The following is a 25,176-nucleotide window of genomic DNA, read 5'->3' as shown; positions in this document are numbered from 1 at the left end:
ATTGAGGCTGTTCTAAGGGCAAGGGGACACACAAACACACCCATATGTTTTATTTTGTGTTAAATTAAATTGTAATAGAGAGGAAAGTAATACGGTACCTTAGAAATATAGTAGAATGCTGTATCATGTCAAAATATGAAAAATACATTTTATAGAGTAAACAACATGATCATTTTAGAAAGTTTCTTACATTAGGATGGTGCAATACATTTCTGACTATACACACTGTAATGTTTGGTCTACGTATTTTTCAGTGTCTTTCTTGTACAGTAAGGACCAGTCACTGCATTAACAAACCATATAGAAGAAGTGTATAAGAAAATTAGTCAGAAACCGAAACCAAATACCAATATATGAATCTAAAACACTTATCCATGTGTACATATCCAGGATTTGTCTTGAAAATTTTAAGGACATTTATATTGATGCTCTAGAAAGTCTGATGGTTGTTTTCAGACCTAAACAGTGGTCTAACATTGAGAAGAATCGTAGATCCAGCTATATGCCTCAATCCCCAACCAGTGGGAAAGGTAGGCACCATCTGTAATGATACAATCCAATCCAATACACTATATACTGTAATTATAGCTGGATATACACTACAGATGGCAAGACTCTACATATGTTGACTCATCTGAACATTAGACCACTTTGTAAAACTGCCAAACTTTGTATTTAACTAAAATCAACATTTGCTGTTGTGTGATTCCTGAGCCCTTCCCTCTTGGTCTATCCACAGGTCTGAGATCAGATGAGTAGACAAGGTCGTTTCTTCACCTTGGTGGGCTGGGGGCACAGCACCGCTCGGATGGCCTCGTCAAAGACCGTTTTCAGCCCCCGCTGGGTCAGGGCAGAGCATTCCAGGTACTTCACCGAGTCTACCCAGAAAACACACAAAAGATGTATGAGGGACATGAAGAGGATAGACTGTTTATCTGGCATAATGCACGGCTGGCAGGCGATGACTTGGGCGACATGAAATCTCAACAACTATGCAGTATAAGGACTAAGAGCAGAATACAAAGTGTTCCATGATACTGTACAGCTCTGTGAACGACAATCATTAAAATAACAGATAATCAATCAATCGCTGATTCAGTCATATCCAATCACAAACCCAGAGTGACCACTGTATATGTGACCACTGTATACCAATCACGGTAGATCTCTGATGCACGATCACTAATTACGGATCTCAGAGACCTACATACCTATCTCTTTGGCTAGTGCTAAGCCTTGTGGGTAGGAGATGGGCGCTAGCTTCTTCTCCTTCAGCTTCTCAATGGTTTCCTTCTCGTCCCTCAGATCCAGCTTGGTGCCCACGAGGATGATGGGTGTGGAGGGGCAGTGGTGTCGTACCTCAGGGTACCACTAGTGGGAGCAAACACACACACCACAGAGTAGGTCAACATGGCCGCAGCAAAAGATACTGAATTACTTTTCACTTCCTTTTCTGTGATACAGCTCATCGTTAATTCTACCAAAGATGATCTATATTCTGACAAGATACTGGACTGACCGCTTTAATAATGAGAATAAATGTCCGCAAAGCGGACTGTAGACAGAAGGAGACGGGGTCAGACGGGAACATTCTAACCAATGAGAGGGCACATACACATAAAATAAAATATTTTTTCTCAAAGTTGCAGGAATGCCACGTGTGTCCACTTATTTCAGAACATTCGTAACAACCTAAACATTACAAAATGTCTATTCGATCAAATAAGGCTCCCGTAACAAATTAGAATGACATTTTTTAGTTGACGAAATTCGACACTCATTATAAAAATCCCTACTTGTGGACAGATTTTGTGGACAAATTTAGGGGCAGAGTCAAGCCTCTCGCTTCGTCTCTTCCCCTCTGGTTCTACTACTGTATTATGGAGTAGCCAGTTAATGCAGAGGTTGATTCCTGGTATAGCTCCTCACACATAAAATCTAGGATACTCTGTCTATTACTATTATTATTATTACTACTATCATTACCGTCATTATTATTACACACTATTCAAATAAAATGGCTGCTCTCTTGTTTCTATCAGTCACTCAATGAAAAAGGAAGTTCCTTCTTCTGCATTGAGTGACTGATAGAAACAAGAGAGCAGTGTATGCTTTTGCAGAATAGGAAATGAATGCTTATGAATGACGTTAGTGAGTCACCTTCGCTTATTTTAGTGTGCCTCTGTTCATTTGGAGGCCTTTCATCAGCTTCTCTGCTTAACACCTGGTTAACAGCTCTACGTATGTTCATACGTCAGTAATTATTGGCGTCTCTAATACAATATAGGATCCATCCTGCAAGCCATCATTAGCTGTTACAGCAGAGTGGAGGGAATGTCAAGGTTGAAAATGTTTCCTTTTTATAGAGCATGAATGTATAGTAATGAGAACAGTGACAGTGAAGCACGCACATACTGTATGCACACACACACACACACACATTTCAGGTATTTCACCGAGTCTACTGAGAAAACACACACACACTACATTCTGTGAAAAATGCATCAAGAATTCTCGGTACTATTGCATTCTCGGTACCATTGCCATTGGTACCAAGGTTTTTCTGCCTCTCGTGTCTGTCTCTCTTTCATTGCAGGGTAGCCATTATTTAGTCATCGTCTATGGGGACAAACGCCCACTCCTCTGCACTCTTTGGCCTTCCTGCCATCAAACCTTGAATGCCACACAAAGGACTGGGGTAGATCTCACAGAGTCTTAGCTCCTTAGGAGGACTCATTGGAGAAGAGCAGCTTTACAATAAAAGGCTTTCACTAAGGGGTTACCTCTGCCCTGACCCTACAGACTCTGTGGAAGAGAGATGAAAGGATGCTTCCTTATATACCAGGACAGGTAAGAGATGTCACTTTAACAAATAAAACTTCCCAGCTTCCTACTAAGAAAGGCGATGGTGCCATGAGTTAAATTATCCCTAACTTCCATCGAGGCTGACTGGATTAAATGGAAACGCATTCATTTAGTGGTGTAGCAATTCTGTGTTTTCAAAAATGCCACCTTTAGTTTACTAGTATCTCTCTGAAACTGAGTGAGGGAATTAGGTTCTGCTCGGTTAAGATATGAGTTGGCCAATACAGTGTTATGATAATGGAAGACATAAACCACAACACTTGTCTTGAGAAGCTTGGAGAGAAATTCAAGCTCCAACCATTTACCCAGCGATGGCTAATTGATTCTTGATCTCCTGCTGATCCAAAACGGTGATAGCAGTAGGAGGTGGACCGTGGCAATAATCAGAGATAACACGGGTCAATTGAATCTCCTTTTGACAGGCAAATACCAGAGTGACATGGGTGGGTTAGTGTGAGCAACATGCTACATGGCTGTGACTCTGGCTGTGACTCTTCCCCCACACAGTCTGTAGCCTACCTTCCATGTTAAATAGATCCTAATGTCACCTGAAAGCCTGGTAATCTACTAAGGCTCCATTTGCATACATGGTCAATGTTACCATGGAGACTTATTGGGAACATGCCATGAAAAAACAGACTGAGAAAGATGGAGAGGGGAGGAAAAACAACTTAAAGAGGTTTGTTCTTGAAATGTGAAAAGTGGCAAACATTTGCATAAGGGCTGGAGAAGCAAGATTGCTGTTGTTTGAAGCTAATCATAAATTAAAGGGCTGAGTAAAGTCATTTGGGAAAGCGGTGCGATACGAAACGGCACAAATTGGAATGGATTAACACTGGTCTTTTCAATAATTGCCAATAGCAAGAGCATTTTTCTTTCCCCTCCTTCTTAGTTTGAGCACTTGAAATCTATGTAGTAGAATAAATGACACATTAATACTTTCCAGTGACCTACCAGACCTGCCTTCAGACCACTCTGGACCATATTAGGGTTGTTTTGACAATGTCACATTACGTAAAGCAGATTTATCAAACTTCATTGTCTTTTGGCCTCCACTGCTCTTGATATAAGGCTGTCCTCTCCAACACTGACAGTTCCCAAACTAATCAGCTCAATTCAAATGGTTGACAGTGAAGTCAGAGGAGTCAGACACTTAGCTTTCATTTTAAAAATTGTATTTATTTTATTTAACCTTTATTTAGCTAGGAAAGTCAGTTAAGAACAAATTCTTATTTACAATGACAGCCTACCAAAAGGCAAAAGGCCTCCTGCGGGGACGGAGGCCTGGGATTAAAAATTAAAATAAATACAATATAAATATAGGACAAAACACACATCACAACATTAGAGGCAACACAACACTACATAAAGAGAGACTTAAGACAACAACATAGCAACATAGCAAGGCAGCAACACATGACAACACAGCATAACAGCAACACAACATAACAACAACATGGTAGCAACACAAAATGGTAGCAGCACAAAACATGGTACAAACATTATTGGGCACAGACAACAGCACAAAGGGCAAGAAGGTAGAGACAACAATACATCACACAAATCAGCCACAACTGGCAGTAAGCGTGTCCATGATTGAGTCTTTGAATGAAGAGATTGAGATAAAACTGTCCAGTTTGAGTGTTTGTTACAGCTCGTTCCAGTCGCTAGCTGTAGCAAACTAAAAATAGCGATCCAGGGATGAGTGTGCTTTGGGGACCTTTAACAGAAAGTGAATGGCAGAACGGGTGCTGTATGTGGAGGATGATGGTTGTAGTAGGTATCTCAGAGAGGGGGGAGTGAGGCCTAAGAGGGTTTTATAAATAAGCATCAACCAATGGGTATTGAGACGGGTATACAGAGATGACCAGTTTACAGAGGAGTATAGAGTGCAGTGATGTGTCCTATATGAAGCATTGGTGGCAAATCTGATGGCCGAATGGTAAAGAACATCTAGCCGCTCGAGAGCACCCTTACCTGCCAATCAATAAATTATGTTTCTGTAATCTAGCAACAAGGCTAATCTGAAAACAAGACTCCCTAAATTCTATCAGCATATCGATTGTGCTACCAGGGCTGGTAAAACCCTGGATCATTGTTATTCTAACTTCCGCGACGCATATAAGGCCCTACCCCGCCCTCCTTTCGGAAAATCTGACCACGACTCCATTTTGTTGCTTCCAGCCTACAGACAGAAACTAAAACAGGAAGCACCTGCGCTCAGGTCTGTTCAACGCTGGTCCGACCAATCTGATTCCACGCTTCAAGACTGCTTTGATCACGTGGATTGGGATATGTTCCGCATTGCATCCAACAACAACATTGACGAATACACTGATTCGGTGAGCGAGTTCATTAGAAAGTGCATTGGCAATGTTATACCCACAGCAACGATTAAAACATTCCCAAACCAGAAACCGTGGCTTGATGGCAGCATTCGCGCGAAACTGAAAACACAAACCACTGCTTTTAACCAGGGCAAGGTGACTGGAACACGACCGAATACAAACAGTGTAGCTATTCCCTCCGCAAAGCAATCAAACAAGCTAAGTGTCAGTATAGAGACAAAGTAGAGTCACAATTCAATGGCTCAGACACAAGAGGTATGTGGCAGGGTCTACAGTCAATCACGGATTACAAAAAGAAAACCAGCCCCGTCGCAGACCAGAATGTCTTGCTCCCAGACAGACAAAATAACTTTTTTGCTCACTTTGAGGACAAGACAGTGCCACTGACACGGCCCGCTACCAAAACCTGCGGGCTCTCCTTCACTGCAGCCGGCGTGAGTAAAACATTTACCACGACTCCATTTTGTTGATCCCTGCCTACAGACAGAAACTAAAACAAGAAGCTCCCACGCTGAGGTCTGTCCAACGCTGGTCCGACCAAGCTGACTCCACACTCCAAGACTGCTTCCATCACGTGGACTGGGAGATGTTTCGTATTGCGTCAGACAACAACATTGACGAATACGCTGATACGGTGTGCGAGTTCATTAGAACGTGCGTTGAAGATGTCGTTCCCATAGCAACGATTAAAACATTCCCTAACCAGAAACCGTGGATTGATGGCAGCATTCGTGTGAAACTGAAGGCACGAACCACTGCTTTTAATCAGGGCAAGGTGTCTGGTAACATGACTGAATACAAACAGTGCAGCTATTCCCTCCGCAAGGCTATCAAACAAGCTAAGCGCCAGTACAGAGACAAAGTAGAATCTCAATTCAACGGCTCAGACACAAGAGGTATGTGGCAGGGTCTACAATCAATCACGGACTACAGGAAGAAACCCAGCCCAGTCACGGACCAGGATGTCTTGCTCCCAGGCAGACTAAATAACTTTTTGCCCGCTTTGAGGACAATACAGTGCCACTGACACGGCCTGCAACGGAATCATGCGGTCTCTCCTTCACTGCAGCCGAAGTGAGTAAGACATTTAAACGTGTTAACCCTCGCAAGGCTGCAGGCCCAGACGGCATCCCCAGCCGCGCCCTCAGAGCATGCGCAGACCAGCTGGCCGGTGTGTTTACGGACATATTCAACCAATCCCTATACCAGTCTGCTGTTCCCACATGCTTCAAGAGGGCCACCATTGTTCCTGTTCCCAAGAAAGCTAAGGTAACTGAGCTAAACGACTACCGCCCGTAGCACTCACATCCGTCATCATGAAGTGCTTTGAGAGACTAGTCAAGGACCATATCACCTCCACCCTACCTGACACCCTTGACCCACTCCAATTTGCTTACCGCCCAAATAGGTCCACAGACGATGCAATCTCAACCACACTGCACACTGCCCTAACCCATCTGGACAAGAGGAATACCTATGTGAGAATGCTGTTCATCGACTACAGCTCGGCATTCAACACCATAGTACCCTCCAAGCTCGTCATCAAGCTCGAGACCCTGGGTCTCGACCCCGCCCTGTGCAACTGGGTACTGGACTTCCTGACGGGCCGCCCCCAGGTGGTGAGGGTAGGCAACAACATCTCCTCCCCGCTGATCCTCAACACTGGGGCCCCACAAGGGTGCGTTCTGAGCCCCTCCTGTACTCCCTGTTCACCCACGACTGCGTGGCCATGCACGCCTCCAACTCAATCATCAAGTTTGCGGACGACACAACAGTGGTAGGCTTGATTACCAACAACGACGAGACGGCCTACAGGGAGGAGGTGAGGGCCCTCGGAGTGTGGTGTCAGGAAAATAACCTCACACTCAACGTCAACAAAACTAAGGAGATGATTGTGGACTTCAGGAAACAGCAGAGGGAACACCCCCATCCACATCGATGGAACAGTAGTGGAGAGGGTAGCAAGTTTTAAGTTCCTCGGCATACACATCACAGACAAACTGAATTGGTCCACTCACACAGACAGCATCGTGAGGAAGGCGCAGCAGCGCCTCTTCAACCTCAGGAGGCTGAAGAAATTCGGCTTGTCACCAAAAGCACTCACAAACTTCTACAGATGCACAATCGAGAGCATCCTGGCGGGCTGTATCACCGCCTGGTATGGCAACTGCACCGCCCTCAACCGTAAGGCTCTCCAGAGGGTAGTGAGGTCTGCACAACGCATCACCGGGGGCAAACTACCTGCCCTCCAGGACACCTACACCACCCGATGCTACAGGAAGGCCATAAAGATCATCAAGGACATCAACCACCGAGCCACTGCCTGTTCACCCCGCTGTCATCCAGAAGGCGAGGTCAGTACAGGTGCATCAAAGCTGGGACCGAGAGACTGAAAAACAGCTTCTATCTCAAGGCCATCAGACTGTTAAACAGCCACCACTAACATTGAGTGGCTACTGCCAACACACTGTCAATGACACTGACTCTACTCCAGCCACTTTAATCATGGGAATTGATGGGAAATTATGTAAATATATCACTAGCCACTTTAAACAATGCTACCTTATATAATGTTACTTACCCTACATTGTTCATCTCATATGCATACGTTGATACTGTACTCTATATCATCGACTGCATCCTTATGTAATACATGTATCACTAGCCACTTTAACTATGCCACTTGGTTTACATACTTATCTCATATGTATATACTGTACTCGATATCATCTACTGTATCTTGCCTATGCTGCTCTGTACCATCACTCATTCATATATCCTTATGTACATATTCTTTATCCCCTTACACTGTGTATAAGACAGTAGTTTTTTTTTTGGAATTGTTAGTTAGATTACTTGCTCGTTATTACTGCATTGTCGGAACTAGAAGCACAAGCATTTCGCTACACTCGCATTAACATCTGCTAACCATGTGTATGTGACAAATAAAATTTGATTTGATTTGATTTGATTTGATTTGATTTGATTTGATTTAAACGTGTTAACCCTCGCAAGAATGCAGGCCCAGACGGCATCCCCAGCTGCGTCCTCAGAGCATGCGCAGACCAGCTGACTGGTGTGTTTACAGACATATTCAATCAATCCTTATCCCAGTCTGCTGTTCCAACATGCTTCAAGAGGGCCACCATTGTTCCCGTTCCCAAGAAAGCTAAGGTAACTGAGCTAAACGACTACCGCTCGGTAGCACTCACTTCCGTCATCATGAAGTGCTTTGAGAGACTAGTCAAGGACCATATCACCTCCACACTACCTGACACCCTAGACCCACTCCAATATGCTTACCGCCCCAATAGGTCCACAGACAACGCAATCGCAACCACACTGCACACTGCCCTAACCCATCTGGACAAGAGGAATAACTATGTGAGAATGCTGTTTATCGACTACAGCTCAGCATTTAACACCATAGTACCCTCCAGACTCGTCATCAAGCTCGAGACCTTGGGTCTCGACCCCGCCCTGTGCAACTGGGTACTGGACTTCCTGACGGGCCGCCCCCAGGTGGTGAGGGTAGGTAACAACATCTCCACCCCGCTGATCCTCAACACTGGGGCCCCACAAGGGTGCGTTCTGAGCCCTCTCCTGTACTCCCTGTTCACCCACGACTGTGTGGCCATGCACGCCTCCAACTCAATCATCAAGTTTGTGGACGACACTACAGTGGTAGGCTTGATTACCAACAACGACGAGATGGCCTACAGGGAGGAGGTGAGGGCCCTCGGTGTGTGGTGTCAGGAAAATAACCTCACACTCAACGTCAACAAAACAAAGGAGATAATTATGGACTTCAGGAAACAGCAGAGGGAGCACCCCCCTATCCACATCGACGGGACAGTAGTGGAGAGGGTAGTAAGTTTCAAGTTCATCGGCGTACACATCACGGACAAACTGAATTGGTCCACCCACACAGACAGCGTTCTTCAACCTCAGGAGGCTGAAGAAATTCGGCTTGTCACCAAAAGCACTCACAAACTTCTAAAGATGCACAATCGAGAGCATCCTGTCGGGCTGTATCACCGCCTGGTATGGCAACTGCTCCGCCCACAACCGTAAGGCTCTCCAGAGGGTAGTGAGGTCTGCAAAACGCATCACCGGGGGCAAACTACCTGCCCTCCAGGACACCTACACCACCCGATGTCACAGGAAGGCCATAAAGATCATCAAGGACAACAACCACCTGAGCCACTGCCTGTTCACCCCGCTATCATCCAGAAGGCGAGGTCAGTACAGGTGCATCAAAGCAGGGACCGAGAGACTGAAAAATAGCTTCTATCTCAAGGCCGCCAGACTGTTAAACAGCCACCACTAACATTGAGTGGCTGCTGCCAACATACTGACTCAACTCCAGCCACTTTAATAATGGAATTGATGGAAATTGATGTACAAAATGTATCACTAGCCACTTTAAACAATGCCACTTAATATAATGTTTACATACCCTACATTACTCATCTCATATGTATATACTGTACTCTACATCATCTACTGCATCTTGCCATCTTTATGTAATACATGTATCACTATCCAGTTTAAACTATGCCACGTTATGTTTATATACCCTACATTACTCATCTCATATGTATATACTGTACTCTATACCATCTACTGCATCTTGCCTATGCCGTTCTGTACCATCACTCATTCATATATCTTTATGTGCATATTCTTTATCCCTTTACACTTGTGTGTATAAGGTAGTAGTTGTGGAATTGTTAGGTTAGATTACTCGTTGGTTATTACTGCATTGTCGGAACTAGAAGCACAAGCATTTCGCTACACTCACATTAACATCTGCTAACCATGTGTATGTGACAAATAAAATGTGATTTGATTTGTTGTTGATGTAAATTGAGAAGAGCGTGGGGCCTAGGATCAAGCCTTGAGGTACTCGCTTGGTGACAGGCAGTGGCTGAGATAGCAACATTTCTGACTTTATACACTGCACTCTTTGAGAGAGGTAGTTAGCAAACCAGCCCAAAGACCCCTCAGAGACACCAATACCCAATACTCCTTAGCCGGCCCACAAGAATGGAATGGTCTACCGTATCAAAAGCTTTGGCCATGTCAATAACAATAGCAGAACAATATTGCTTAGAATCAAGGGCAATGGTGAAATCATTGAGGACCTGTAAGGTTGCAATGACACATCCCTAACCTGAGCGGAAACCAGATTGCATACCCGAGAGAATACTATAGACATCAAGAAAGCCAGTTTTTCCAACACTTTTGATAAACAGGGCAAAATAGAAACAGGCCTATAAAGGTTAGGATCAGCTTGATCTTCCCCTTTAAATTAAGGACGAACCATGGCAGCCTTCCAAGCAATGAGAACCTCCCCAGAAAGGAGAGACAGGTTTAAAAGGCCAGAGATAGGCTTGGGGATGATAGGGGCAGCAACCTTAAAGAAGAAAGGGTCTAAATCATCTAACTCTGTAAAGTTTAAGGAGCTCCTTTAGCACCTCAGACTCAGTAACCGCCTGCAGGGAGAAACTATGTAGCGGGGCAGGGAAAAAAGAGGGAGACGCATCGGGGATAGTCACATTAAGAAGGGGTGGGAGATGAGGAAATGTTGGATGGGCAAGGAGGCAAGGCTGAGTCAAATAGGAATCCTGTCTTAATGAAGTGGTGATTAAAGGGCTCAGCCATGTGCTTCTTGTCAGTAACAACCACATCATCAACATTAAGGGACATGGGCAGCTGTGAGGAGGAGGGTTTATTCTCCAGGTCTTTAACCATTTCCCAGAACTTCTTGACAAAGCCTATTGCTGAGGCAATGGTATGAGAAGAATCAACAATAAAAGTGTTTGAAAAGAGTAATGTTTGGCAGGCTTTTTTGGTGATATTATAGCTCTTTGATGTGAATTCAACTTCTATAGTAGTGTGTCAGTTTCAAATCCATGACTTCTGGAGAGATGGAGATGGAGAGACAGGATGGGACAATTACTATTTTCTCCTTTCCATCAGAACGGCAGTAGAGCGATAGAGGGCTCAAGGACAGCTTCGTTCAGCAGTAGCTGGGAGCAGCCAAGGTGACATGTGAACTGTGTGCCCCGTGCAGTGAAAAGACACAGACCCTGACAGTTACCTGGGGGAGTAGGTAGAGGTCTCATCGTGCATTAGGCGAGTTAAGTTCACATGCGACATCCATGTTTGACTCCTTTAAAGAAGAGATGATTACTTCTCTCTGACGTAAACCTGAATGAATATGATTGAATATGATTTCTATTGATGAACAGACCTCTATATCCTATCCAAATGGAGTGAGGTTCATTGGAATCCAACGGGATGCAAGGTGCTACCTGAATAGATGTTCTGTTCTAGCCCTTGGATTTGAAATATTTTATTTATGACTGTCTGACTGAAGCGACTAAACCATGGCCTCTGCAACAATAGGTAGAGCTGAAATCAGCAGATCACAAAACAACTATTGACAATAGCATTACTCAGACATAGTTAGGATATTGAACATTGAACTATATCCTATTACTGTACCGTAAATGCCAGAATCTGCAATATGTTTGTTTTATTATACGGTACACTTGGATGTTCTATTGAAAGCAGGTAAACCAGAGTAGCCTATCCTTTTTAAATTGATTGATTTCTCTATGTGTTTAGACTCACTTCATTATCTTAATCTTGACAGGCATTTTATAGATTAATTGGGGCGGCAGGGTAGCCTCGTGGTTAGAGTGTTGGACCAGCAACCGGAAGGTTGGAAGTTCAAACCCCCGAGCTGACAAGGTTCTGCCCCTGAACAGGCAGTTAACCCACTGTTCCTAGGCCGTCATTGAAAATAAGAATTTGTTCTTAACTGACTTGCCAAGTTAAATAAAGGTTAAAAAAATACTACTGTTATCCTGCTCTGTTCTCCATCAACCCCCTCTGTATCACTGACAGATGATGACCCATCTATATTCACAGAAAGGTAAGCAGGTGCTTTAGGAGTGATCAACAGTATTGACATGTTAATCTCTCCGTATAGTAATCTATAACGTATGCTGCATACTGAAGCTCTTGGGGATGCTGCAGCCTTTATAATGGCACTGTGTCAATCAACGCCAATCAACACCTACATTATGAGAACAAAGTCCTCCGCTATCCCAGCATTAGGTACAGAGGAAAACACCGGCGGCGGATCAAATAGAATATGTGTGTATTGCATACTATATGTACCTATACACTGTAGCACAACAGCCATGAAGATCACACAGCATCCACTCACCTTGGCTCTGACGTTCTCAAACGATGCTGGGCTCACCAGAGAGAAACAGATGAGGAACACGTCCTAGGGGACAAACATAGTGCCTGATCAATGGTAGTATTAAAGGTGTAGGGAGATGTTGTAAACAGATTAGATCTAGTGATTCATATAGTGTATATGGTCATTGGTCAGTGAAGGTGTAGGGAGTAATACATGTGGTTGTACCGAAGGTTAGAAAGGTTTATCAGAGTAGTAGAAGACGTGGGGTCCGAAATTATTGACTCTTTTGATAAATATGAGCGATAATGACTATATAAAATGTAGTATGCAAATACTGAACTACATTGTGTGCTCCAAACAACGTGGGAATTATATTATTTTATGCTAATACAATTGCTCAAAGAGATTTATCACTCAAAAAGTAATATTATGTTTTTCTCAAAAAAGTAGTCATCAAATGTATTGACACCCCTAAAAATTCTTAAAAATAAAGTAGTCAACAGCTTACATCCTGAATGAATTGTGAATAATGATGAATGAGAAAGTTACAGAGGGTCAAAGATCATACCCCCAAGACATTACCAATAACAGGGGAGGTTAGCATGTTTTGGGGCTATGATTTTTGATCCTCTGTAACTTTCTCATTCATCATTATTCACGATTCATTCAGGATTATTCATAATCATGGCAGCATCCTTTTTTAATTTGACAGTATACAGTCATTGCTGCTCATCTTTATCAAGGGTGTCAATAATTCCGGACCCCACTGTATATAATTTGTAATAGAGATTCTGTATGTGTGTGTGTGTTACCGTCTGAGGATAGGACAGAGGTCTGAGTCTGTCATAGTCCTCCTGTCCTGCTGTATCCCACAGTCCCAGGTTCACTGGCTTACTGTCCACCATCACATTGGCTGAGTAGTTATCAAACCTGCAAGACAAATGAGTCCATTACATCTAGAACATATCACAGTGAAAAACCTTACACAGAATAAACAGTATACAGTTTATTAGGTACACCACCCCGTTCACGAAAATGGATCGCTCCTACAGACAGTGAGGCACATAGTCATGGCTTGCTATATAAAGCAGGCAGACAGGCATCAAAAAAACTTGAATCCATGGACCCATCCAGCCTGGTGTTAACGGTACTGGTGTGGGGAATGTTTTCTTGGCACACGTTAGGTCCCTTGACACCAATTGATCAACAATTGAACGCCATGCCCCAAATAATTCAGGCTGTTCTGAAGGTAAAGTGGGATCCGACCCCGTACTTGATAGTGTACCTAATAAACGGGCCACTGAATGTATAAAAACTGCATACCATTGGTGTTTGAGGAAGTAAAGTCAATATCTAGCATACCAATCCCTAGAATTATTGTGAATATAATATTGTTTCCTATTTCTGGTTATTGGTTGCATTATGTATGATGTTTGTCCATTCAGCCCACACATTTGTCACTGTACCAGCCATATCATGTCAACTGTGTCTGTCTGTGGTCCAGTACTTACACTGTGGGGATGTACTCTCCAGGGAAGGCGTTGGTTGTGTAGCTGATGAGCAGGCATGTCTTTCCCACAGCACTGAAACAGACATTGGGCAATCAGTTGTGTGCCAACACATACACACACATTTTCTTGCTGCAATAGCACATTGACACACTCTGGTGCGCACGAGCACACACGTGCGCACACACACACACACACACACACACACACACACACACACACACACACACACACACACACACACACACACACACACACACACACACACACACACACACACACACACACACACCTTTACTCTAGCACACACTGAGAGAACCTATAGTCATTACAGGGTAGCTGCCAGCTGTCAGAGTAACTCCCTTCTCTTACACAAAAAATACATGTCAAAACTTGCATTTTCACATGTGAGATACTGTAGCTGTTTTCATATTGAGGTATCCAAAAATGTTGTATTATGAAAGCAGTGTTTGCCATTTGATGCAAATGCTTCATTCTGACATGTGTTTATGGCATTTTGAATGCAGTGTTACATTTTGAAGGAGATGTGAGGCATTTTGCATTTTGTGTGTGCAGTTTTGGGAATTGTGTGTAGAGTTTTGAAAAAAAGGAGACAGTTTTGAAAACTTGTGAAAGCAGTTGGAAAAAACTGTAACATCAAGCAAAACTTCTGAAGTCAAGAATAAAATTCTTAGTATTGCAAACAAAAATAATAATATTGAAAGCAAAACATAAATCCAAAAGTATTGATAGCAAAACAAAATAATGCAAGGAAAAAAATTGTCAAAGCGAGGGAAAATGAATTGTAAATGGATGCAATTAAATTAAACAATTCTACCTATTTTTGGTTATGTTACCCTGGCCTTTGCTTTCTCTGCCTTTTTCCAGTGGTGGAAAAAGTACTCAATTTTCATACTTGACTAAAAGTAAAGATACCTGAATAGAAAATTATTCAAGTAAAAGTGAAAGTCACCCAGTAAAATACTACTTGAGTAAATGTCTAAAAGTATTTGGTTTTAAATATACATAAGTATCAAAAGTAAATATAGTTGCTAATATATACATAATCATCAAAAGTAAAAGAATGAAGCATTTTAAAAAGTACTTATATTAAGCAAACCAGATAGCACAATTTTTTTCATATTTTTCATTTAGGGGTACACTCCAACACTCAGACATAATTTACAAACGAAGCATGTGTGTTTAGTGAGTCCGCCAGATCAGAGGCAGTAGGGATGACCAGGGATGGTCTCTTGATAAGTGTGCGAATTGAACCGTTTTCTGTCCTGCTAAGCATTCAGAATCTAACAAGTACTTTTGGGTGTCAGGGAAAATGTATGGAGTAAAAAGTACATCATCTTCTTTAGGAATGTAGTGAAGTAAAAGTAAAAGTTGTCAAAAATATAAATGGTAAAGTAAAGTACAGATTCCAGTTGCAAGTTTCGGCTCATTCATTCCAGCAGGATAGCACCCTGCATCCGACTGTTGGTTTGCTAAGCAGGGTCGGTCCTGGTCCGTCCATGGATGGGAGACCAGTGGTGAATTTTTTTCTTTCTTTTTTTGTAAAGGTTAGCTGCCTTAATATGGTAATATGGTAAATTCTTTACATTTTTCTTGTTTGGAAAGCTTCCACCATATTTTTGCCAGAATACCATCATTAAATTCAGCTTGGTATCTATCATGGTCCACTCCCACTCATGATAAAATGGTACAACAACAGCACGCCAACTCATGTTTTGGTTTTCCCTGTGCAAAGAAGATGCCAATATACTGTCCTTATTGCTTGCTACAGTATGATGAATGGCCATAGACATTCTAACTATGTACAATGTGCTGAATGAACAGCATGATGGGGCCTGGCTTCTTTCAAACTTGCCTACATTATGAGAAGCAGTAATCTGCTTTCTCTAGCTTCTTGTCAGTGTTCTAAAACACCTCTGACAGTCAGCATCTAAAAACACAGTCAAGGTTTTTGCAGTAACATTCCAATAAGAAGCACGCACCTGCATGTACGGACAGGAGGGAAGGAATGCTAGTCTGAGGAGTGCTCCCAGAGTTACATTTTTAGGGCAAGGTTAGAAAGTGACACCCCGGGCTATACGTAGGCAGTCTACCATCAGCTTCTTCTACAGATTGGCTCCACCTTGAACATCATTAGGTTAGCATTCAAGGTTGGCTAGAAGAAACCTGACAGATGCCATTGAAAAGAACTGGAGAAACATTCATAGTTTATACCCTTGTGGAAGACATGACCAGTAATAACTTACTGTATATTATATTAGGTGGCAAGAAGCAGTTCTGTCCACACTAACTGAAGTCAAGAGAGAGGTGACATGAGAGAGAGAGAGAGAGAGAGCGAGAGAGAGAGAGAGAGAGAGAGAGAGAGAGAGAGAGAGATGATATGAGAGAGAGAGAGAGATAGATATGAGAGAGAGAGAGAGAGAGAGAGAGAGAGAGAGAGAGAGAGAGAGAGAGAGATGATATGAGAGAGAGAGAGAGATAGATATGATATGAGAGAGAGAGAGAGAGAGAGAGAGAGAGAGAGAGAGGTGATATGAGAGTGAGATGCAGGATAGTGTGATAGTGTCTGTTTCCCTCTCTCAGTGGTGAGTTAGTGTGTCATTGAGCAGTCTCTATCTCTGCTACCCTCTGACTCACACACACATGCTGTTGACTGTGGTCTAAGTGTAGGGGCCCCATGCTTCCTACTCTCCACCTGCTCCTCCTGCATGAGGCTCCCTCTCTCTTCTTACCCCCACACACAGATGGACAAGGGACAGGGGTGGATGGAAGCCCTAAATCCAATGATGGCATTGTGATAACTTACTACATGAACCTGATGGAACCATGTGAAATGTTATATTCTATGGTGCATCTGAAAGGTACTGTATTCCTTTTAACTAGAGGTCGACCGATTATGATTTTTCAACGCCGATACCGGTACCGATTATTGGAGGACCAAAAAAGCCGATACCGATTAGTCGGCCGATGTAAAAAATGTGTTTTATTTATTTATTTGTAATAATGACAATTACAACAATACTGAATGAACACTTATTTTAATATATATAGTACATCAATAAAATCAATTTAGCCTCAAGGTAATAATGAAACATGTTCAATTTGGTTTAAATAATGCAAAAACAAAGTGTTGGAGAAGAAAGTTAAAGTGCAATATGTGCTATGTAAGAAAGCTAACGTTTCAGTTCCTTGCTCAGAACATAAGAACATATGAAAGCTGGTGGTTCCTTTTAACATAAGTCTTCAATATTCCCAGGTAAGAAGTTTTAGGTTGCAGTTATTATAGGAATTATAGGACTATTTCCCTCTATAGCATTTGTATTTCATTAACCTTTGACGATTGGATGTTCTTATAGGCACTTTAGTATTGCCAGTGTAACAGTATAGCTTCCGTCCCTCTCCTTGCTCCTCCCTGGGCTCGAACCAGCAACACAACGACAATTAGCGCGTGCTAACTAGCTAGCCATTTCACTTCGGTTACACGAGCCTCATCTTGGGAGTTGATAGGCTTGAAGTCATAAACAGCGCAATGCTTGACGCACGAAAGTGCTGTTTGAATGAATTATACACGCCTGCTTCTGCCTACCACCGCTCAGTCAGATACTTAGATACTTGTATGCTCAGTCAGATTATATGCAATGCAGGACACTCTAGATAATATCTAGTAATATCATCAACCATGTGTAGTTAACTAGTGATTGTGATTGAATGTTTTTTATAAGATAAGTTTAATGCTAGCTAGCAACTTACCTTGGCTTACTGCATTCGCGTAACAGGCAGTCTCCTTGTGGAGTGCAACGAGAGAGAGGCAGGTCTTTATTGCGTTGGACTAGTTAACTGTAAGGTTGCATGATTGGATCCCCCAAGCTGACAAGTTAAAAATCTGTCGTTCTGCCCCTGAACAAGGCAGTTAACCCACCGTTCCTAGGCCGTCATTGAAAGTAAGAATGTGTTCTTATCTGACTTGCCTAGTTAAATAAAGGTATATAAAACTTTTTTTTTTTTAATTAGGCGAAAAAATACAGATTTCCGATTGTTATGAAAACTTGAAATCGGCCCTAATTAATCGGCCATTCCGATTAATCGGTAGACCTCTATTTTTAACAGGGCAATTACTTTTAAACTCAAAGTTCTACAACGGAACAAAAGACTAAAAAGTGCCAATCATGCTACAGTAGTTAAAAGTTACAGCACATGAATGCTTTTCAATGATACTGAATCTGACTTCAAAGACCAACCTAATTACCACTGGCTGGGCAGGGTTCATTTTAAATGCTCTCACTTCTCATTCAGTCAGAAGGCCTAAAACTAAAAACAACCGAGGAGGATATAGATGTCAAAATCCCACTTACACCTAAATGCCACACTCCAGAAGGAAGTTGTTGGCCTATTTGTGTCCTATTTTGTTTCTGTCACCTCTGCCTTGATGTAGCCTACAGGAATAAACATATCTATGTTCCCCACGTATACATACTGTATGACTGCATTCAAACAAGTAAGCCGTCACAGTTTCAAAAGCTAGTCTCCTGATCTACAGGGGTTCTCCACATAGGGGGACCGGGGTGTCAGAGTTGGCAGGAGGCAGGGTGGTGACACTGAGTGACAGTCAGGATGATAGGGGCATAAACCTCTTATGAAGTGTACCTTTGTAAAGTATTTATCTTTTTCTGTCATTCTCTCTCTCTCTATCTCTCTCCATCTCTCTCTCTCTGTATCTCTCTCTCTCTCTCTGTGAAAAGTTTGGACAACCACTCCCTCTCTCTTTCTCTTCTCTCTCTCTCCAGTTAATGTCACCTCTACCAACTCTTACTGACACCGACCCATGGCCCGACCCATGGGCCCCCTCTCTTTCCATGTACTGTAACCAGCATCCTCACCCACTGAGCACTAACTGACACTGGACGTCCATGATCGTTGAAAAGTTGCTTCATTTTGTTAGTCCGACCTGGCCTTAATTTTAACATCCACAGACGTCTGGACAGGCCTTCATTTGGCCCAAACATAGACATGCATGACTGGTTCAAAAGTTTGGACAGCACAGTACAGTACAGTACATTACAGTAGAGTACTGTACAGTGAGGTAAAGAATAGTTCAGTATAGTTCAGTACAGTACGGTAAAGAATAATTGAGTATAATTCAGTACAGTACAGTAAAGAATAGTTGAGTATAATTCAGTACAGTACAGTAAAGAATAGTTCAGTGTAGTTCAGTACAGTACAGTAAAGAATAGTTCAGTATAGTTCAGTACAGTACAGTAAAGAATAGTTCAGTGTAGTTCAGTACAGTACAGTAAAGAATAGTTCAGTATAGTTCAGTACAGTACAGTAAAGAATAGTTCAGTGTAGTTCAGTACAGTACAGTAAAGAATAGTTCAGTATAATTCAGTACAGTACAGTAAAGAATAGTTCAGTATAGTTCAGTACAGTACAGTAAAGAATAGTTGAGTATAATTCAGTACAGTACAGTAAAGAATAGTTGAGTATAATTCAGTACAGTACAGTAAAGAATAGTTTAGTATAATTCAGTACAGTACAGTAAAGAATAGTTTAGTATAATTCAGTACAGTACAGTAAAAAATAGTTGAGTATAATTCAGTACAGTTCAGTAAAGAATAGTTCAGTATAGTTCAGTACAGTACAGTAAAGAATAGTTGAGTATAATTCAGTACAGTACAGTAAAGAATAGTTGAGTATAATTCAGTACAGTACAGTAAAGAATAGTTGAGTATAGTTCAGTACAGTACAGTAAAGAATAGTTGAGTATAATTCAGTACAGTACAGTAAATAATAGTTGAGTATGATTCAGTACAGTACAGTAAAGAATAGTTCAGTATAGTTCAGTACAGTACAGTAAATAATAGTTGAGTATAATTCAGTACAGTACAGTAAAGAATAGTTGAGTATAATTCAGTACAGTACAGTAAAGAATAGTTGAGTATAATTCAGTACAGTACAGTAAAGAATAGTTTAGTATAATTTAGTACAGTACAGTAAATAATAGTTCAGTATAGTTCAGTACAGTACAGTAAATAATAGTTGAGTATAGGTCACTACAGTACAGTAAATAATAGTTGAGTATAGGTCACTACAGTACAGTAAATAATAGTTGAGTATAGGCCAGTACAGTACAGTAAATAATAGTTGAGTATAGGCCAGTACAGTAAATAATAGTATAGGTCACTACAGTACAGTAAATAATAGATGACTATAGGTCAGTACATTACAGTAAACAATAGTTAAGTAAAGTTCAGTACAGTACAGTAAATAATAGTATAGGTCACTACAGTACAGTAAATAATAGTATAGGTCACTACAGCACAGTAAATACTAGTATAGGTCACTACAGTACAGTAAATAATAGTTGAGTATAGGTCAGTACAGTACAGTACAGTACAGTACAGTACAGTACAGTACAGTACAGTAAAGAATAGTTGAGTATAGGTCAGTACAGTGCAGTAAATAATAGTTGAGTATAGGTCAGTACAGTACAGTACAGTAAATAATAGTTGAGTATAGGTCAGTACAGTGCAGTAAATAATATTATAGGCCAGTACAGTACAGTACATAATAGTTGAGTATAGGTCAGTACAGTGCATTAAATAATAGTTGAGTATAGGTCAGTACAGTGCAGTAAATAATAGTGTAGGTCAGTACAGTACAGTAAATAATAGTTGAGTATAGGTCAGTACAGTACGGTGAATAATAGTTGAGTATAGGTCAGTACAGTACAGTGCAGTAAATAATAGTATAGGCCAGTACAGTACGGTAAATAATAGTTGAGTATTGGTCAGTACAGTACAGTACAGTACAGTACAGTAAATAATAGTTGAGTATAGGTCAGTACAGTACAGTACAGTAAATAATAGTTGAGTATAGGTCAGTACAGTACAGTACAGTAAATAATAGTTGAGTATAGGTCAGTACAGTACAGTAAATCATAGTTGAGTATAGGTCAGTACAGTACAGTACAGTAAATAATAGTTGAGTATAGGTCAGTACAGTACAGTACAGTAAATAATAGTTGAGTATAGGTCAGTACAGTACAGTAAAGAATAGTTGAGTATAGGTCAGTACAGTACAGTACAGTAAATAATAGTTGAGTATGGGTCAGTACAGTACAGTACAGTAAATAATAGTTGAGTATAGGTCAGTACAGTAAATAATAGTTGAGTATAGGTCAGTACAGTACAGTACAGTACAGTACAGTACAGTAAAGAATAGTTCAGTATAGTTCAGTACAGTACAGTAAAGAATAGTTGAGTATAATTCAGTACAGTACAGTAAAGAATAGTTGAGTATAATTCAGTACAGTACAGTAAAGAATAGTTGAGTATAATTCAGTACAGTACAGTAAAGAATAGTTCAGTATAGTTCAGTACAGTACAGTAAATAATAGTTGAGTATAGGTCACTACAGTACAGTAAATAATAGTTGAGTATAGGTCACCACAGTACAGTAAATAATAGTTGAGTATAGGCCAGTACAGTACAGTAAATAATAGTTGAGTATAGGCCAGTACAGTAAATAATAGTATAGGTCACTACAGTACAGTAAATAATAGTTGACTATAGGTCAGTACATTACAGTAAATAATAGTTAAGTAAAGTTCAGTACAGTACAGTAAATAATAGTATAGGTCACTACAGTACAGTAAATAATAGTTGAGTATAGGTCAGTACAGTACGGTGAATAATAGTTGAGTATAGGTCAGTACAGTACAGTGCAGTAAATAATAGTATAGGCCAGTACAGTACGGTAAATAATAGTTGAGTATTGGTCAGTACAGTACAGTAAATAATAGTTGAGTATAGGTCAGTACAGTAAATAATAGTTGAGTATACGTCAGTACAGTACAGTAAATCATAGTTGAGTATAGGTCAGTACAGTACAGTACAGTAAATAATAGTTGAGTATAGGTCAGTACAGTACAGTACAGGAAATAATAGTTGAGTATAGGTCAGTACAGTACAGTAAATAATAGTTGAGTATAGGTCAGTACAGTACAGTACAGTAAATAATAGTTGAGTATAGGTCAGTACAGTACAGTACAGTAAATAATAGTTGAGTATAGGTCAGTACAGTACAGTACAGTACAGTACAGTACAGTACAGTACAGTACAGTACAGTACAGTACAGTACAGTACAGTAAATAATAGTTGAGTATAGGTCAGTACATTACAGTAAATAATAGTTGCGTATAGTTCAGTACAGTAGAGTAAATAATAGTTGCGTATAGTTCAGTACAGTACAGTGTAGTAGAATAGAGTGGAGTAGATTTCAGTACAATACACAGTAGAACACACTAGAGTTGAGTACACTATAATGTACTGTACTGTACTATACTCTACTACACTGTAATATACTCTATGACACTGTACTATAGTGAACTCTACTGTGTAGAGCTGGGAATTGCCAGGGACCTCACGATACGATATTATCACGATACTTAGGTGCCGATACATTATGTATTACAATGTTCATGATCCTCACAATTCTATATGTATTGCAATTCAATACTGTGATTTTATTGCGATTTCATGGTCAAAACATATTGCTCACCATATGTCTGCTGCAGAAGGACATGAGAGAGCCATGAGAAAAAAAGTTTTTTTAAAAATCATTCATGGAAATAAAAGTGGTGAATACAAATTGGCTCCCTATTTTCTTTAAAACACTGGAGTTTTATTGCAGGTACAGCCAACTAGCCCCAAAATAATATTGCGATATTGTCAAATGAGTACAGTCAAAAATAATATCCCATATATATCCCCCCCATCACAACTACTGTTCTGTACTTTAATTTCCAAACTTGTGAAACTTAGAATTCTATACTTGGTTCAGATTTGGTCCCGTCTAGAGCAACAAAATGTAGTTTTGTTTGGTGGCGGAGCTCATAAACAAAATAGCCAGTGTGTAGAATGATACCCAAATATGCATATTTCTACTTGTGTACCTATTTATTTCTACTTTGCACATTCTTCCACTGCAAATCTACCATTCCAGTGTTTTACTTGCTATATTGTATTTACTTTGCCACCATGGACTTTTTTTGCCTTTACCTCCCTTATCTCACCTCATTTGCTCACATTGTATATAGACTTGTTTTCACTGTATTATTGACTGTATGTTTTGTTTATTCCATGTGTAACTCTGTGTTGTTCTACGTGTCAAACTGCTATGCTTTATCTTGGCCAGGCCGCAATTGTAAATGAGAACTTATTCTCAACTTGCCTACCTGGTTAAATAAAGGTGAAATAAAAAATAAAAATAAAAAGAGAATGACATTCATATCCATAATTATGCATTTCTGTGAAGTACAGATCAGGGACCCATGATGAAATGCCATTCTGCTACTTGGGGTAAATCCACTTCACTTACTATTCTAAAGCTTCCTGTTGAAACTTCCTGTCGAATACAGGCCATTTGCTGTATACATGTAACTGCACTTTGTCGAAATACAAAGAACAAGCAAAAATGTGTCTTTGGTCTTTGCATCGACCGTGTATGAGAATGGTGTTGTGGGTGTTAAAGGTGACTGTGTTACAGGTGGCAGCTGTGCTTTGGTTCCTTTATTAACCATGAGACTGTGCAGACAGAATGCACCACAGACTAAAGAGGAACTTCAAAACTAAAACTGGAGGATAAAAGCAGCCTAACAGAACTTCTCTTTTACAAAAGGAGAAGAGGTTTAACGAACGGAGAACAGGAAAAGGCTGTATTGACCTCACTGACTGCTGACCGTCTGTGTCTTTGTAGATGTTCTCTTTAATTGAGGCCCTCATTATCACCATCTCCTCTCTCCTACAGACATTACACCCACGGATCCCAATCTCCAGCTAGCATCTCAGCATCCATGTTGTCTTATTCAACTTGTTACCAATCTTGCATACACTCCAAAAGGGTTCTTTGGCTGTCCCAATAGGAGAACCCTTTTGGGTTCCACGTAGAACCCTCTGTGGAAAGGGATTTTACATGGAACCCAAAAGGGTTCTATCAGTAACCAAAAGGGTTATTCAAAGGGTTCTCCTATGGGGACAGCCATATAACCGTTTTAGGTTCTAGATAGCACCTTTTTTTCTAAGCTTGTAGGCACTTCCTTCCTGTCTACTGAATTCAGTGTGTATTGCTACACTGTCTCTTCCTTATTGATTTAAGGGCTGTTGAACAATGTCATTGTCAAGTCAACATACATTCCTCAACCTGATGTTAAAACTGCACATGCAAATTAGGAATTTAAAGTGTTAATTGTGTGGCCTGTTTACAGTTAGAGGTTTGCTCTACTGGGAAGTTCCTGCCTTGAGGGCGTCATTATGTTGTTGTATTGACTCTGTGATAAAGACCTAATTGAGTTTCTGGACATCAAGGTTAATACTGTACACAAAAGGACTGTTACTTGAAAGTATTATTTCTTTGTCTAGCTAATACAGAGTAGAACAAGGTTAGATTGTACTGTGGCACCTTTTACAACCTTACCCCCCTCATGTCTATCAAGCTGAAGAACACAGCTATCAGGAAAGTATGAACAGTGCAAACTATATACAATAACCTCATCGTTAAGAGTATGACAACCAAATTGAAATAAAAAAGTACATACATTCCAATTACTGCAGCTCCCACGTGCAATATGAAACGAATTAATTCAATTATTTCATAAAAAGCAGAAGTTGTCTCTTAACACAAGAATGTGTAGTACAATACACAGAGAAACATTAATCTCCCAATTAATAGACAATTGAAAGAAGGCTAAATAGAGTTTTTCTAAATGTCCACTTTTTAACACACCCAAATCCAAGTACCCTACCAGTTGTTGAACTGCGCTCATACATAACTTAAAGAACTTACCCATCTCCAACCACCACACACTTGATGGCTTGCATTTTCCAGGGGCTGATTTAACAACTTGTGAGTTTACACTTAGTAGGCAAGACAACGATGTAGAATCAGGTACAGTGCAGGAAATACGTTTGCCTATCTTATCTTGCCCACCGCCTCGACTCTCGCGTTTACTCATGCGCAGCGCAGTTGAATGCGGTTGGCCTATGTGAAACTGTGATATTAATGTCCTTCAAATTTGAGTAACAAAATACTCAGTGAAGCTTTCAGAAGCTGACATTATGACTCACACTGACATTTAAGCATATCTAGGCTATGACTTTATTGTCCCAGCGCGAACATACTTTTTTTTCACCTAGCCTATGACAGTGTTATGCAC

The 25,176-nt window shown here is 40.8% G+C and overlaps 1 protein-coding gene across 1 annotated transcript; it reads right to left on the bottom strand.

Moving 5' to 3' along the window:
• Positions 1–35: 35 nt before the first annotated feature.
• On the bottom strand, positions 36–25,083 carry LOC112258954 (ras-related C3 botulinum toxin substrate 2). The gene is made up of 6 exons (XM_024433626.2): positions 24,807–25,083; positions 13,947–14,018; positions 13,248–13,365; positions 12,457–12,519; positions 1,212–1,371; positions 36–878 (listed from the first exon to the last, which is right to left on the bottom strand). The coding sequence occupies exons 1-6, from the start codon at positions 24,839–24,841 to the stop codon at positions 748–750; spliced, it is 579 nt and encodes a 192-aa protein (XP_024289394.2). The 5' UTR covers positions 24,842–25,083; the 3' UTR covers positions 36–747.
• Positions 25,084–25,176: the final 93 nt, after the last annotated feature.

The sequence above is a fragment of the Oncorhynchus tshawytscha genome, linkage group LG09 (genome assembly GCF_018296145.1).
Source record: "Oncorhynchus tshawytscha isolate Ot180627B linkage group LG09, Otsh_v2.0, whole genome shotgun sequence".
In the NCBI taxonomy this organism is placed as follows: Eukaryota; Metazoa; Chordata; class Actinopteri; order Salmoniformes; family Salmonidae; genus Oncorhynchus; species Oncorhynchus tshawytscha.
This window is presented reverse-complemented; position numbering and strand designations above follow the sequence as displayed.